We start from the raw sequence: 17,465 nt of genomic DNA, 5'->3' as shown, positions 1-17,465 counted from the left end.
ACTGCTTATATTCAACAGTGGCTGCCTGGTGCTCTCGAGGAGGGCTAAACACTGGCAGAGGCATGACGTATGCACGTTCTTGACAAATGGGAAGAACACAAAATGGAGCTACAGTGGTGCCAGCAAATGGCAGGCCTATGGGCGGGCTGTAAGTCCACCAAGCAGATGCAGCTGTCTTTGAGACAGTGCATGCGCGCAGTCTAGAGCCGAGACCTAAAAAGGACCTGTCCACTCCTACTGATCCATTACACGGTAGTCGGCCACCACTGCGCTTGTGCTGTTTAACTCCTGCTGAAGGCGGTAGCCTTCCACCACTCAGAAGGCAGCGTTTTGGGCACCCCAGACTAATCTACTTATGTCATGGCATGCAAGAACCATATTCGCGGATGTATGTCATTACATCTCATTCTAATACCACGCATACCATTACAACGCGGGTATTACAACGTGATGACAATGACATCGCATGCCATTACATCGCATACTTTTACCACGAGTATGCTTTTACCACGCATGCCATTACAACGCAAAGGCATGCGTGGTAAAGCTATACTTATGGTAAAAGTATGCAATGTAAGTTACATCTCTATCCCTACACCTACACAACAAACTATTCCCACCCTTACACTACCCCAACCCCAAAACACTACCACACTACTACACTACCCACACTACCCACACTACTCCCACCCTTACACTACCCTAAACCCTAAAACACTACTACGCTACCCACACTACTCCCACCCCTACACTACCCTAAACACTAAAACACTACTACGCTACCCACACTACTCCCACCCCTACACTACCCTAAACCCTAAAACACTACTACGCTACCCACACTACTCCCACCCCTACACTACCCTAAACCCTAAAACACTACTACGCTACCCACACTACTCCCACCCCTACACTACCCTAAACCCTAAAACACTACTACGCTACCCACACTATTCCCACCCCTACACTACCCTAAACCCTAAAACACTACTACGCTACCCACACTACTCCCACCCTTACACTACCCTAAACCCTAAAACACTACTACGCTACCCACACCACTCCCACCCCTACACTACCCTAAACCCTAAAACACTACTACGCTACCCACACTACTCCCACCCCTACACTACCCTAAACCCTAAAACACTACTACACTACCCACACTACTCCCACCCCTACACTACCCTAAACCCTAAAACACAATTACGCTACCCACACTACTCCCACCCTTACACTACCCTAAACCCTAAAACACTACTACGTTACCCACACTACTCCCACCCCTACACTACCCTAAACCCTAAAACACTACTACGCTACCCACACTACTCCCACCCTTACACTACCCTAAATCCTAAAACACTATTACGCTACCCACACTACTCCCACCCTTACACTACCCTAAACCCTAAAACACTACTACGCTACCAACACTACTCCCACCCCTACACTACCCTAAACCCTAATACACTACTACGCTACCCACACTACTCCCACCCTTACACTACCCTAAACCCTAAAACACTACTACGTTACCCACACTACTCCCACCCTTACACTACCCTAAACCCTAAAAGACTACTACGCTACCCACACTACTCCCACCCTTACACTACCCTAAACCCTAAAACACTACTACGCTACCCACACTACTCCCACCCCTACACTAGCCTAAACCCTAAAACACTACTACGCTACCCACACTACTCCCACCCCTACACTACCCTAAACCCTAATACACTACAATAAACATACACTACAACACTACACTACCCTAAAACCTAAATCACTACACTACATAAACACTACACTACCCTCCCTAATACACTACACTAAATAAACACAACACCACAACACACACTAAAACGTTTTAAAAAAACACAATCATTACCACACTACTTTAAAACTGCCCTAAACCCTACATAAGTAACCCCCACCCCATGCGCAAAACCCCTTACCTGTCTCCTCTCCAACGTCGTTTACGGATCCCGCAGAGTTTAAAAGCTACACGTACAAAACCATCAACCAAGGCAAATTTGAGACGGGGTCCACATGATAAACAGGGAAGAGCTCGCAAATCACATTTTTCACAATTAGGTGAACAACAACTGTGGCAGGTTCAGCGCGCCTCATTTTCATTTGTGAGCTCAAATTTGGTTATCCGTCCGCTTTTATGCAAATGTGATGTGACAGGTGAAGCTGGGAGCACTCAAGCAGCCCGATCACTCACCACGGGGGCTGCGGTCGCCCCAGCTGAGATGCCCGAATTAAATGGACTGAGCGCTGATGGATAAATGACACGCGCTGCCCTGAAAGGGGAACAACAATTACACATTACATCGCATGCGTTGTAAAAGCGCATGCGATGTAATGGTATATGCGATGTAATGGTATGCGTGGTTTTACCACGCGTTGTAACATCACATGCGTTGTAATACATGCGATGTAAAAGCAACGCGTGGTAAAACCCGCGTTGTAATGGTTGTTCCCCATATTCGCACATGACAAAAAAAAAATTTGCATTAGGGATCCAGACAACAGTACAGTTGGGCACTAAGGAATGGTACATGTTGTTAACCATACAGAGGACTTTTCCATCCCAACACTCCACTCTCATATACAAGCCAGTCCAGACTTTTTAGCCAACAGATCTTGATATCCTGAGATTTATGAAATCGTGGTGTCATTGTTTATTTTTTTTATAAATATTTTTATTGATGACAATATAACCATAGTACAAATCTGCACCGATTTCGCTGAGCATACATTGATTCGTGGTGTCATTGTTAACAGCAAACTACAAGTCTCAGAATGCAATGTTCTGTTGACTAAATGCCAGATGTGGCCAGGGGGTTTTGCCATGGCCACCAAGGGCAGCTAAGCAATTCTGGCTTGGTGCATGGCTTATCTCAAGCAAAAAGCTGTCCGTGTAGAAGCTAATCATGTCCCGGTGAGTAACCTATGATGATACCATGGTAGCAGTAAGCAATTCTGGTACTTGTAGTTTTCTTTCTCGTTATAGCTACAGGACAGCATGTACTACCGGGATCGAGATAAAAAGAAATCACAGGAGGCGCTAGGCTTACGCCCGGCCCGGGTCAGCATGAGACCTATGTCCCTGTTTAGGGAAAGCATTTAGACAGCGAAATCCGTGTTTTTTCATGTCACGTGTTGATGTGCCCTGTGACTTTAACTGGCCGTTCCTAGGGGTATAAATGAGGCAGTCGGCTCCTAGATGGATACAAGCAGAGTTGTTTTCAGGCGGACCAGGAGACGTGGTGTTAGCAGTCATGGTAGGTGTATTAGTAGGGGAAGTGTTTATAATGGTGCCTGTTAGCGCTTTCTGTCCAAGGGCAGGCCACTTTGTACCAGGGATAAGGGGCTGTGAGACAGCACGGTCTGCAACATAGACCACCTGTCTATGAGTGAACGGTGCGGGTCATGGCCCATTGTAAATCCCAAATCAGTGAAAGTTCATTTTTCGAAGCGGGGATTCACGTTTCGTTGCGCCACTGAGTGGGTGCCTTATAGTCTGATTGTACAATGGAGGGTTTTCCTTCTCCTCGCGTTCCCGCCTTTAGTGCTTCAACGGAACCGATCTTGCAGAGATCGGATGTTCGTTTTTAAATAGCTTTACGCCAGGTTTGTGTAGTATGATGTTTTTAACCTCATTTGATAATATTAGTAACGTTACGCGTAAAAATAATCTATTTTATTTCGTTGTATTGTAATTGGGTTTATATAGCGTTAACAGTTCCACCCCCTTACCGAGGCGCGTTGTACGCGTTTCTAATCGTTTCAGCCACATGATAGTACTGTAGTGTTGCTGCCAGTGGGGTGTACCACTGCAGCATACGCCCCCTCCCACTGTCCATGCATATGTCGCCCCTCAGGCGTAAAGGGGCTTTGGTATAGCCCTTACGTGAGCGTGAACGTGAGCCTGCTAATAAAGAGCCCGGCAACCCTTCCATCACTGAGCTGACCATGTGATGCAACCTCAACTGTGACAAAGCGTCACACACCAATAAGACAACCTAAACAGCGACTACAAAATTCCAAACGAATATGGAGTAATGAGGCTATTGCCTCGGTATCCAAAAACTCACCACTGTCAGAAGGTATCTGACAGGAGAAGACAAGAAACAGGCTGGCGTGGTCAGTTAGCGACTAACCACAAACGTAGCACGTGTGTCCAGCGTCCCTTCATTTCAAGGCCCTAGGCCAGCCCGAGACCAGGACACCACATTGGCGACGAGCGGTGGTCTCATCAGCCCCCACCGCGATGTTTGTTTTTGTTTGACGCTTCAGGTGGTGGGAGGAGTCAATGTGGCGGGTTTTTATTCTTAGTCCCTTTATTATTACATTTAGAAGCTAGACACTTAACATTACGACTGTTAAATGGGACCGTGTCAGGCCGAGCCCATATAACCTTTAGCGCCTCCTTGGACTAAATCCTAGATTAGCCTACCTTTACTTGGCCGAGTTTATTTGCTTTAATCCGTTGCGTTTGAGTGGAAAGACTTAAACCAACTGCTTTAAATGGGCAGGTACTAAGTACTTGCACTTGTTCTCTTTTAAAGGTAGAGTACCTGCACTCCTCAGCAGGGGGTTGATACTTTTAATGGGAGAGTACTGGAACTTCTCAGTAGCAGACAGGTACTCGGTCAGAAGGAGTGCCTGCACTATTTCAACCGCTGCTTAAATCTCAGGCCTGTTCCCTGCCACAGTTTTAGTGAATGCTGCTGCTGTTTTAGCCCCCTGCTTTGAAGGGCCCTATGTCACTTTGACAAAATTAGCAACTTTTTAAATGTATATAAAGGAACCAAAACCACCTTAATGTGGGCTCAAATCAGAGGCAATGCATTGCCCACGATCACACCGTGTTACAGTGCGGAAAGTGTCCCTCCCTTCACGAGGGGTGTGACGTTCATCCGATGTATGTTAATAGATTCATTCTTTTCACCTTTAGTTCTCTTACTTTCCATATTTTAGCTGTATTGGTGTCGCATGAATACAACCAAATTGTAGGGTGCAAAACCCTAGCATCAAACGGCCAGAAGTGGTTAAAGGCCCCACGTGGCACATGGTACATCTCGGGCTGGCCCATTAACTTGTCTGCACTGACCCTGCGCTGGTGCTTAAATCTGTGCTTCTTGGCCACTGGGTGGGTGGCTCGGGCCTTCTGAGAAATGCCGACACCTGCTGGTAGCGATTGTCTTTTCAAAGCACTAAACAAGTGTCCCAAATCAAGAACTGTCTGGACGGGGGTCCGTTTACTTGCAACGGATTAAAGCAAATAAACTCGGCCATTCTCCCAAAATTCTGCATTGGGTTCCATGACTGGCCTGTAGAGAAGCGGCTGCAGGAACGGATTTCGACTTTTAACGATGATTCCATAATGGGCTTCAGTAATCATTTTGATTGCTGTGCAAATGCATTCCCTTTTTTGGGGGGTGGGGGGGGAGGAATCCATCTGGAGTCGGCTCTGTTGCCCCCCCTATCCTCATGTTTCTTCACCCTTGTCCCACAATGCCTTCAAGAGTCCCTCTATTTGCGCCTCTGATACCTGGTGTGCCTGGGCCCTTTCTGGAACGCTGAGCTATGAACCTGGAAGAGCCCAGTTTTCTACCACACAATTTCATGTCTGGCATTTGTGTAGCACAGATGCCACTACTTTGCAGAGTCGGACTGGAGCAGGACAGAAGGCCCAGGCACCGAAATGAAAGTAGCTAAGTGTCCCACATTCTGCGAACTATGGCTGTTTTGAACTTGTAAAGACCGGCGGTAGGTGGCTTGCAAGGGTGGGAGACTGTAGGCCTCTGTGCCTGCTGTGGCTGTGATATCAGGGGAGTCGAGAGTAAAAAATCAGCCCACAAGTCCCGACCATAAAACAGGCGAAAACCCGCCCCACACTGAGTTGTCAGACCAGCTCTTCCGGCACCGCCAGTTTGCCATATATCCCACTCCGACCCTGTTCGTGTGATGTTCTGGCACTTAAACTGTCTGGAGTGACTAGCGGCGGGCCTGTAGGTTTCCTTGGAGAGTTATGTGGACGTAAGGAAGTGTTGGGTCAGGTGCATGAGGGCTGGTTGTCTCATCCACCCTGTTGATGCCGGTGTGAATACAGTGCCTATTAGAAGTGTGACTAGATGGGGTGTGCTTCCTGCAGACGTTACTCTATGTATTTATTTAAAAGATTCGTAGAGTGTGCAGCTACCCAAAAGGGTTTCCTGGCGCTGAAAGCAGAAACAGGAGAGAGTGGAGCTCAGTTGCCCATTAGGCCTGACTAAAGAGAAAGGTCTTTAGCTTTTTTTTTTTTCTTTTCCGGAAAGCGAGGAGAGATTGACAGTTCTAAAATCTAGCAGAAGGGAATTCCATCCTTCAGTCCCAGGAAGGAAAACGAGTGGCCTCCCATGCGAGTCAGATGTACTCTCAGGGCCAGACTGGGCACCAAAACCGGACTGGCAAAGCGCTCGGCCGGCCCCCCTCCCCACTGGGGTGGGGGGGGGGGGGGGGGGGTTGTTGTGGGTGCCACCGAGTTTTTTGCCAGGGCCGGTTTTCGGCAGATTTTGTTAGAGGGTCGATTTTGCAGCTATGCTGCAAAAACGTTCCTGTAACAAACGCTCCCCCCCCCCCCCAGCCCAAACCGGCCCCCACCTGTGCAGCACACCGGGGGATTGCCCGGTGCCTGCCACGGCCAGTCCGGCCCTGTGTACTCTAGAACAGAGAAGAGATTGGCTGAGTTTATGTTGCAAGAGGGTTGGTAAGGCTTGACAAGATTATCTGCACGGGGACCAGACCGTGCTGAGCTCCTAACATATAACAGAGGGCCTTAAACTCGATACGCTTGCTGAATCTGAGCCAATGAAATTGATGGAGCAGAGGGGAAGTGCAGGCATGCCAAAGCAACTATGTACTTGATAGTAAGGCGGGGCTGGGAAGCACTTGGGTGCTGCTGGGGTAAACCCTTTACGGCTGTAATGCCAGAAACCGGTCCTCGGAAGCTTGTTTCCGGTCCAGGGAAGGCATGGCTTGGCAGTTCGGGCTGGACTGTTCCCATGAGGCACAGGGTCAGACTGATTTGCATATAGCCATGTCTGAACTGGGGTGGCAGAGTGGGCTAAAGAACGGTGATGGATTAAACCCAGATCTTTTGACTGGGTGTGAGTGTTTGATTGGTTCAGGTGCTCCGTCCATCACCACCCCCTTTTGTACCGCTTTTGGCCGCCATAAGTGTGGCAGGGTATGCTCAGACGTGAGTCCCTTGCTCACTTTCTTTATCAAAAGGAGGGAGAGAGATCCATAGATCAATTTAAATACACCTGAACACAGCGAAGTGTTTTCCAGACCTTAGGTGTAACATGCCTACTTCCCAGCCAATTTAATATCGGCTTTATGAAATCTTGTGCAGCGCTTCCACTTTATAACCTATTCTGAACTATGCGAAGCGTTTTCTTTACCCCTGTTGTAACATGTCCATTTTCCAGCCAAGTCTGAAGGCTTACCCCGATGTACTGACCCGCCGATCACTCATGTGGTATTTAGCCCTTAACCCTTAGGTGAGTCCGGCGTTAATTACTTCATGACCATGTGAGCCACTTAGGTTTGATAGCGCACACTGAGTGTTAGGTGTTGCCACTCACTTAATCAATGTTCATGATGCCGCTCTGAGCCAACATGGTGTTTGTATAGTTGCCTGCTGTTTTTTATAACTGTTTTTAAATTCTTTACCCCCTCACCGATATAGTTTTAGAGTGTGTGTGCACACCACACTGCACGCTGAAACCACCTGGCATGAAGAGGTAGTGACAATTTCCCACACTGCCCCAAGCATGCCTCCTTATGTTCACATTCTGGCGTTGGCAATCCTTGCTGTTCTAATGAGAAATGTACTACTAATGTGTATTTGCTTTCTTTCTCATACTCTAGGCATAGGACTTTCCATTGAGGTAAACTGTATACCCATACCACACCATATACATGACACTAGCATGTTATTGAGTTAATTTTCTTTATTATTTTTCACTTTTTAAGGTCCTGATGAATCGCAGGATAGTAATCCGTTTGCGAGAAACATGTTGACCACTTGTTGTTTTTCAGAGCTCCACATAGGTCACTCTACCTAACGAGGTGACACTGAGTGAGCTTGTTTTCACGATTTTAACTGCAATAGGGGGACCACCAGAATAAAATTGTTTCCGGTACCTCTTACTGCATTTTAACCTTCACCTCAGGCTCAGTTGCCTCCCCGCCCACACACCCACACTTCACCATAGGGCAGTTGGATACAAAAGATCTCCGCCAAAGTGCCCCTCTTTGAGGTGTGCCCGTCGGGGATTGCACCGCCCCCCCGACGAGGAGCAACCGCCGATGATGAAGCATGACATCCTTCGGGGTGTGTGAGGCAAATACATCCAACAAAAGGGATGCCCACAGGTGTTACATTTACACCTCTGGTTACGCCAGCGTTTGCATATTCCTTCCTAGCCTTCCCCTTCTCTTCCCACTCTTTGCAGGAACAGTTCAGCCCCCCGCTTTGTTAGCATAGACCTCCCTTGCTCACTTTGCCATGGATTCAAGCAAGCCGGGCTAAAGACGGCTGAAATGCCAGAAACCGGTCCTCGGAAGCTTGTTTCCGGTCCAGGGAAGGCATGGCTTGGCAGTTCGGGCTGGACTGTTCCCATGAGGCACAGGGTCAGACTGATTTGCATATAGCCATGTCTGAACTGGGGTGGCAGAGTGGGCTAAAGAACGGTGATGGATTAAACCCAGATCTTTTGACTGGGTGTGAGTGTTTGATTGGTTCAGATGCTCCGTCCATCACCACCCCCTTTTGTACCAGGGTAAACCCTTTGAGCACATCCCAGGGAAACCCAGACCCCCTCATTAAGAGTTCTATTGAGGCCTATAGTCGGCTTTAAATATCTTGTCAACCTCTTTGAATCAAAAACGACCCCAAAATCTGTTACCTTTGTTCCACTCGGAGCCAGTACTTCTCATTCATTGGTGCTAAAGTCATTCATATCATGCCTCTGCTCACAGCTTGGGGTAACTGGCTCTGATTTGTAAGGTGCACCGCAAGAATGCAGAAACCTGCCGAGCTCTCTGGGTTAGTGACCCTTCCACGTTCTGGGAAGGGTCAACAGGTTGAGCATAGGTCAGTGGTCCTTAGTGGGATCTGATCTGACAAAAGGGCTGTCAAAGTTGGGAGTATAGGAAATGTTAGATTTGATGGTCCATGTGTGTTCTACTGTGCATACTTGGGGTAAATAAGTAACGTACTATGTGTTCTTTCAGAGGGAGTGTATATCCGTTCACGTCGGCCAGGCTGGTGTTCAGATGGGCAATGCCTGCTGGGAGCTCTACTGCCTGGAGCACGGGCTGATGCCGGATGGCACTTTACCATCGAACTTTCAAGCTGGTCAAGTGGACTCTTCCTTTGGGACCTTCTTCAATGAAACTGGATCAGGAAAGCACGTCCCTCGAGCAATCTTCATTGACCTGGAGCAAACCGTCATTGGTAAGGCCCTCTGGTTGGTATGGCAGAGCATGCCCTGTGGAAATGAAAGTCTGTTAGAGCTGGCGTTGAGTTGATTGCCTACTGGACATGCCTGATTGTGGCTTGACAGCCCAGCGCTCCTCTTGTCTGCTGAGAATCTAATTCCAATTGTCAATAACTATAGACTTGGTTCCTATGCCAACTCTGAAATGGATAAGTAAATGAATGTATCAAAGCCACAGTGCACCCCAAAGCCCTTGAAGCGTCCCAAGTCCCTCTCTGACCTGTAGACACATGACAGGATGAGTTTACCCTACATGGGGATCTGTGGAATACGTATCTTGTGACTTCCATCCAGAAGGCAATCCCCTAGACACTTGACTCTGCGCTTTCATTGACCAACATTACTTGGCACAGCCTGTCTCACCTTTGGTACCATTTAGGCCATTGTACTTTTCTGTTGGCTCTTTACCTTCTATTGCCTCCAAAGGGTAACTGAGCCTAGTTGGGATGACTAGTTATGTGTGGAGCTTTTGACTTGTCGAATCCATCTTTTCAAATTGGATGCAGATTTGAAATTGCTGCAAATTTTACTGTCTTCATGCAGTAGTTCCTCATCCTCTGAAACCTCCCTACAAATCTCTCCAACAAAACGGAGTCATTAATTGTTTGAGGCAGAACGACCCTGTGGGCACTGTATTCAAATCCCTGGTTAAGGATTGCCAAGAGTAGATTACAATGTCTATTATAATTTCAGATGTCTGCACCTAGTCTCTTTCCTGCTGCAGATTTCTGTGCCTTACTCGGTCTGTCAGAATGCGTTGCCATGATGCTAGTGAGATTGATGCTAGGCTACATAAACCGACTAGGCCTCGAAGAATCTCACCTAATGCAATCAGATTTTCTGGAATGCAAAATGCTTCTATCGTGCTCTGAATGTCCATGATCTGTGGAAGATCATGGGCAAACACTAATCAGTCCCACATGTCCTTAAGTGTATTCTCCAATACAGATATATACTTGCATTTGACCAGGAGGTGCTGTGTGGATGTGCGACAGTTTGCGGCGATGATGGTTTCTTTGCACATGTCTTGAGCTACAGTGATTGTGTACAACTTCAAATAATACCTTGGACTTCATCTAGATTGCCTGGTCTGTTTTTTGTTACATGTCCTTATCACCTTGTTCTCGCTGGGCGTGTTAGCTGTAGAAACTTGGGGCTCTTCCGAAAATCCATTCCTATTCGGCAAGAATTCCAGTGGTGTGCACTAAACTGTTTCCTTAAGTTTGTGGAGTTTGGGGTTGTTAAATGTACTTGTCCCCAGAGCAGGGTTTGATAAGTATCCTACAACCTTGAGTTACACGCGCAGCTATTTTGTGCTACTGCATTTGCTTCAAGTTGCTGACTCAGCAAGAAAAACTTAGTGTGATAACTTGCAAGGCCACAGGTGGTCCAAGTACTTCACGAGCAGAGGAGTGAGTGACATACAGAGTAGGAGAGGGCATTCTGTTGTCGCCAGTAAGAAATGCACCCCGTTGGACTTCCAACCATACAGAGTGCACGACTAAAGCGTGCTGCATTAATTGGGTTATCATTTGTGCTGTAACTTTAGTGGGCAAAGCTTCAGAACTAGACACTTTACACCAGAATGCCTCAGTCAGTTTCATTTAACTGGTCTTATGAGCTTGTCACTTTTATGTGGGTTACGTCTGTTTCTTTCCTTCCCAAAGATGAAATCAGAACTGGAAAGTATCGCTCCTTGTTCCACCCAGAACAGCTGATCACTGGGAAGGAGGATGCTGCAAACAACTACGCTCGTGGCCATTACACCATTGGCAAAGAGATCATCGATCCAGTATTGGACAGGATCCGGAAAATGGCACGTAATATTTGACCATTGCTTCTATGGTTCTTGGTGTGTGCATCCACAGCAAATGTAAAACTTCTGCATATGCTAAATGGAAGTGTGGTTTCTTGGTGGGGCTGATGGGAGTTCAGAGTTTGTAAGGGGCGTGGGCACTCTGGGGGCAAATCTTAGAGTTGGACCGTTTCCGAACTGTTCCACGTTTGAGCGGGGGCACTAAATGACTTCACTGGTAGCTGTGGCATTAGGAAATCCCTAGAGAACTGCCACGTTCAGGCAGGACTAGTAATTAATGTAATAAAACCATATTAAACTTCCAAACCAATTCAGAAAAGGTTAATCTGCATACACTAAGCATCAGACTAGTTAAAGGGGGAACCAGAGAAATTGATTTTGTAAAGGTTTAAGGAGGAGAAAGCACGTGGAAAAAACCTGACACTATGGGAAGACCGCTAGTTGGACGAGGACTGCGGTGCAATGTCAGGTAAACTGATGGAGCAGAGGTTGGATACATCAAGTGAGTTGTCGTGGTCAAAGGTTTTGCTATCATGCTTGGTCTCCAACTGTTTGCAAAGCTTCTTCTGGTCAGTCATGCAGCCCTAGGCTTCTCCATGCAGACATCTGGGTGCCAGGTCTCTATGTAGCCAGGTCTCCAGCCGTATTTAGTCCTCTTTAGTCTGCTACATCCTCTTGGATTTAGGGGTCCCTGAAGCAGGTAAACGGGTGAATCACTTGACCCTTGGAAGGCAGTTCAGTCTCTGGGTGCCCGTATTCAAGGGCCTTGAGTCACTTTCTTCCAGCAGGAGCTAGGAGCCAGAAATATGTATTCTTTAAGCAGGGATGCTTTCTTTTGATGGGGTCTTTTCTGGTCCAGAAGTTATGAGGTGCCTGATTATCCTGATCTCACTAGCTAGTGATTGGATACATTCTGCTGCCTAATCCTAACAATTTTGTGTATTCCCCCTCCCTCCCTCCCCCCCCCCCCCCCATCCACCACTTTTTTGCCTTACTGTAACATTACCCAGGGGCCTCTGTTTCAAGATGGCAGGCCTGCCAGCAGCTTCTCCCCCCCCCCACCCCCCCTACATAAGTTCAAAACTGCCTTTCCCTCCTACTGTGGTTGAAGCTGGTCTGAGGGTCCAGTGTATAAACAGGAAAAAATGTCCTTGGTGTCGTCCAGTCCAAAGACTAAGAGCTGAAGCTGCCCTTTGTTCCAACTGTTCCTATTGACTCCTAGATGGCCAATTCCCGATAAGTATAACATCTCTTGCTCGGAGGCAAGCCATTGTGGTCTACGCCAAGGTTGGGAAGTCTCCCAACCAAGAATGTGCACTCTGCTCTTAAACTGCGGTGATTGGCAGAACTAGTATTAAGCCAGTTCCACTTTACGCAACCTAAAGTACAAAGTTAACATGTGCAGAAACGTATCCATCTGGTGTCGTTGGCAAATTCTGTTTTTTGTTAATATTGAAGCGTTGGCTAACGTTTTTCTCTTGCAGGCGGACCAGTGCAGTGGACTTCAAGGCTTCTTGATCTTCCACAGTTTTGGAGGTGGGACCGGCTCAGGCTTCACTTCACTGTTGATGGAACGACTCTCCGTGGACTATGGCAAGAAGTCCAAGCTGGAGTTCTCTGTATATCCTGCACCAAGGGTGTCTACTGCTGTGGTGGAACCATACAACTCCATTCTGACCACCCACACGACTCTGGAGCATTCAGACTGTGCTTTCATGGTGGACAATGAAGCCATTTATGACATCTGTAATCGTAACCTAGACATTGAACGTCCCTCCTACACCAACCTTAACCGGCTAATAGGACAGATTGTCTCTTCCATTACAGCTTCTCTCAGGTTTGATGGTGCCCTGAACGTTGACCTTACAGAGTTTCAAACCAATTTAGTGCCTTATCCCAGAATCCATTTCCCTTTGGTTACCTACTCCCCAATTATATCTGCAGAAAAGGCCTACCACGAGCAGCTGTCAGTGCCAGAAATCACCAATGCCTGTTTCGAATTTTCGAACCAGATGGTGAAATGTGATCCTAGGCGTGGCAAGTACATGGCCTGCTGCTTGCTCTATCGGGGTGACGTAGTGCCCAAAGACGTCAATGCAGCCATAGCTGCAATCAAGACCAGGCGGTCCATCCAGTTTGTAGACTGGTGTCCCACTGGGTTCAAGGTGGGCATCAATTACCAACCCCCTACGGTGGTCCCCGGAGGAGACCTGGCTAAAGTCCAGCGGGCAGTCTGCATGTTGAGCAACACAACGGCGATTGCTGAAGCCTGGGCCCGACTTGATCACAAATTTGACTTGATGTATTCCAAGAGGGCCTTTGTGCATTGGTATGTTGGAGAGGGCATGGAGGAGGGTGAGTTCTCTGAAGCCCGGGAGGATCTGGCTGCCCTTGAGAAAGATTATGAAGAGGTTGGATCAGAGAGTGCACAAGGAGAAGATGAGGACGAGGATGAGTATTAATCTGTGGATATGTAAAATGTACAGAATATTTAATGCAACAACCCGGCAGTCTTTATATTGTCTAAAACATTATGGAATTGTAATTTTATTTAAATATTGCAATAAAAATGTAAATGGTCTACCCTTTATAAGAAATCGTCAAAGTATCATTGATTTACAGTGTCGCTTTGATATGGTCGGGTACAGATGGCTATGTATGGCCTGTGGTGGAAGGGGATTGACAAAAATAATTACTGCTGGCTCCTCTGGAGTAATGCGCTAATTTATTACTGATTAAGTTTTAAAATATGAAGTCTTGCTGAATGCGGTTACTGTCCCAGGTCTGAACTACTGCAGGGCTCCATCTTTCCAACCGGTCCTGAGCTGGGGAGCACGATTGGTACCAACACAACTGACATTAAGTTCAGGAAACTAATGGACCCCATATTTTATTGCAGCCGGGTGCCGAAGGGACATGAGCCACACTGTTGGGGGTGGATCCTATCGGCTGGATGAGTTAATGCTGCTAAATTCGTGGTACTCAGTGAAACTACTGATTGAGAAACTTTCACTGTGCGAGGCAGAACAATTCTAGTGCATGTTGGAATTGGAGATTGGGGTTTCGGTTCATCCCAGCAGAAACCTCATAGGCCCTAAAGCCAAATTAAAACACCACTGGATATCTTGGTCACGTCTAGGGAATTTGCTCAGAACCTGCTCTTGGAACTCACTCTGTGGAGTAACTGATTATCAGCAGAAGAATGCTTCACTAATCGGTCTTGCACAAGAATGAAATGAGTGAGGTCAACTTTGTGTTTTTTTTTGTTTTTTGGTGACCATGGTAAAGACCCATGTCTGACTTCCCAAGGCATTCACTGTTGTATCTCCGTGTCTCCCAGGTGTGGGATCGCCTGAGATCCCTGTGTGGGTCTCTCCTGCTTTCAGGTCCTTGTGGGTTTAGCGCCCCCCCCCCCCCCTCACATCTAGGATCATCCATAGGACTGGAGTGGGTCCTATTCTAGTGCGCTCGGACTTCAGGCTGCTGCTCCTCTTCCAGAATCCAGGCACAGGTTCCAGGGATCCTATAGCTAGCTGGTGTTACTGGCTCTCAACAGTGAGAAGCCTCTTCTCAACTGCTCGTGGCCTGGCATACTGTGGAACTTCAAAGGGGGTGCCAAGTGCACTCTTTCTGCACTTTGCTCTCAGGGTAGCGAGTTCAAGCAGTCCAAGGCTTCTCAGGGGGTTCAAATTGAAATGAAACAGCTTTGCAATGAAGACCATAAATGTTAGTCCAGTGGCTTTCTATATAGAACTAGTATGACACTGTGCAGACAATCAAACACAGGGTTCAGTTATGGATGCAAGGGGTTATGACACCAATAGGACTAGGAGCAATGATGGCGCATGTGGAACTAACTATGGCCTGTGTTGAGTAACCTTCGTGGCCCAACCTGTAGGTCCGTTAATTTCACGCTGCATTAATTAGTTGCCTCAGGGCTTCAATTCCCTGATGAGTCTCTTTGACTATAGAGGCACTTTTCATATTGGCATTAATTTGTTTTACTCGAGGTACTCTAGTATGGGCATTGGTAGCATTAGGCCTACTGATAACCCCAGCATGAATGGTATTGCTTGGGGTGCAGGCATTTGTCTCCTTTTCCCAATGCAGTTGAATGTGGTGGCTGTGGCAGAGCAGCACAGGCTCTGCCAATGCTCCAAACAGCAAGGACCTTCTAAACTGTTGCTGGTATCTGGTCCGTCAACTGGAGTTGAACGTCTGTCTGCTCCTCTTGGCTGTTTGTAGCATTGCAGTTGTGTTGGTCATTCTCTCAGGGAGGCATATGTAGTTTGTTCAGGATGCTCAAAGATCCATCTGACCTTTGGTTAATTTATTTTTTTTAACTCTGGGTTCCTTCTCAGTAGGCAAGGCAGGTTCCCAAGTACAAGGCAAGCAGTTCTTCCAGCAAGATGGTGCAGCCTTCGGGTGTTGTCTTCTCGCTGCTGGAAGATTGGCTGTAATAGACAATTGCACTAGATCGCACTAGTTTGCAGACTACAGTCTTATTTGGTGCTGTAGAAATAAACTTAAATGCCATAGGATAACGTGGATCCCGCTGTGATCCTTTTCTTCCAGACCGGGGACAGTGATACTACTGTTCTGGCGGTCATTTAGACAAGTTTATTTTGCAAGACCCTTCTGCTGAGCAGACAGTCTTTGGAGAAGTCAATGGATCTCTCAGCAGGTATTGACAATGCATCGCCAAATTGGAGCAACCAAAACTGGTGAGTAAAGTGCCACCTAGGTGTACAATAAAAACAAGTTCCCCTCCCCATACCCCCTGAAGTAAGTGACCCGATTAGGGTCACTCACGACCACCTCTCAGCTTTCCATACAAATGAAGAATTGGTCAGCGAATAAATACAAAGTATATTTTATTCAGGTACATTTGAGCGGAGTCCGGTCTGACCAGCCCACTTGGATTGCTGCAGAGGGACTGACTTCAGCAAACCTAGATACAATAAGTACATTTTCTGAACTAAGAAGGTCCCGCCCCCTAAGGGAAATCTACTAGCAGGTGCATCTAAAACAAAGGAGTACAGTAGGATGAGGTTTGACTCTGGGACCGGGCACACGTTATCTTCCTACCAAGGTTATTCTGTTCATGGCCACAGCTAGGCTGATGTGAGAGAGCCTCGATCTCGGGGAAAGGAATGCAATGATAGGAACCATGTATTCATCAACAGAGCAAGGCCTAACCTTGGAGAAACCAAATTCCACAGCCTGCCTCGAGTTGGGAATACATCACTAACGAGATTTGTAATGGCGGCTGAACCTAACATGGTGAAGCAAATGCTAACTTAACACATGCAATGCATGAACAGTGCAGCTAAAACCTTTTCATTCCATCAGATCCTCCTTTTAGCATTTGCTAAACCTTTACAGAATCGGGAACAGAAAAGATGTAATATGCAGGGAAGCAAATGGCGTCAACACTGAATTAATATATCCAGTATCAGAAATTGACATTTCTAGGAATGATGTAGAACAAAAAATGCCCTCCACTATATGCATCATATTGGCAATATCCTTCTGCAACATGATGGCAGCACTAGTGTCAGGAGCAGTCTTTCACTGTTTAGGAGTGAGAATGCTTATACCGTAAGTGCAGCAGGTTGGGAGACCATGTATGCAAAGACAGCATGTGAAGATAATACCAGCAATCACAGCCAGAAAGATAAGTATCTTCCGACCCCCAGACATGACCATACCCCTGAACCACCCAGAGAGTCAAAGTACCATTTTTCTTGATGTAGATCGGATGAAAGTCTTTGCAACTTCTGTATGGCAGCACACATTAGTGGGTGTGGTCGGCTATGTACACAGCAGCTACTGCCAGTAATGTGACATTCCCCTCCCTGATCGGTGAGGATGACGTTTAACACCATCTGGGTTTGTAAAGTGATGAGCCTGGAGCTCAGCAGTAATATTGGTCAATATACCAGCTGTTGTATTAATAACCCCTTCAACAACCCTTGTTAACATTCTAATGTTATGGCTATTGGACATGGGGCACCAAAAGGGTACGATACCCTTCATGGCATCTTCAAACTGTTGCAAAGTGGTGTCTGTATCTTTTGTGT

General features: G+C 47.0%; 1 protein-coding gene across 1 annotated transcript; it reads left to right on the top strand.

Annotated features, from left to right (window-relative positions):
- The first annotated feature begins 3,222 nt into the window (after window positions 1-3,222).
- On the top strand, window positions 3,223-13,952 carry LOC144819489 (tubulin alpha-1D chain-like). The gene is made up of 4 exons (XM_078677353.1): window positions 3,223-3,296; window positions 9,301-9,523; window positions 11,234-11,382; window positions 12,867-13,952. Exons 1-4 carry the CDS (start codon window positions 3,294-3,296, stop codon window positions 13,842-13,844), a joined length of 1,353 nt encoding a protein of 450 aa, XP_078533479.1. The 5' UTR covers window positions 3,223-3,293; the 3' UTR covers window positions 13,845-13,952.
- The last annotated feature ends 3,513 nt before the right edge of the window (window positions 13,953-17,465 follow it).

Source organism: Lissotriton helveticus, chromosome 1_1 (assembly GCF_964261635.1).
Source record: "Lissotriton helveticus chromosome 1_1, aLisHel1.1, whole genome shotgun sequence".
Lineage (NCBI taxonomy): Eukaryota > Metazoa > Chordata > Amphibia > Caudata > Salamandridae > Lissotriton > Lissotriton helveticus.
Note: the sequence above shows the minus strand (reverse complement) of the source record. Positions and strands in the feature narration are given on the sequence as shown.

Coding starts and splice junctions, on each gene's coding strand:
- LOC144819489 (XM_078677353.1), top strand. Junction 9,524..11,233: donor CCTGGAGCAAACCGTCATTG/GTAAGGCCCTCT, acceptor TCCTTCCCAAAG/ATGAAATCAGAACTGGAAAG. Junction 11,383..12,866: donor TGGACAGGATCCGGAAAATG/GCACGTAATATT, acceptor TTTCTCTTGCAG/GCGGACCAGTGCAGTGGACT.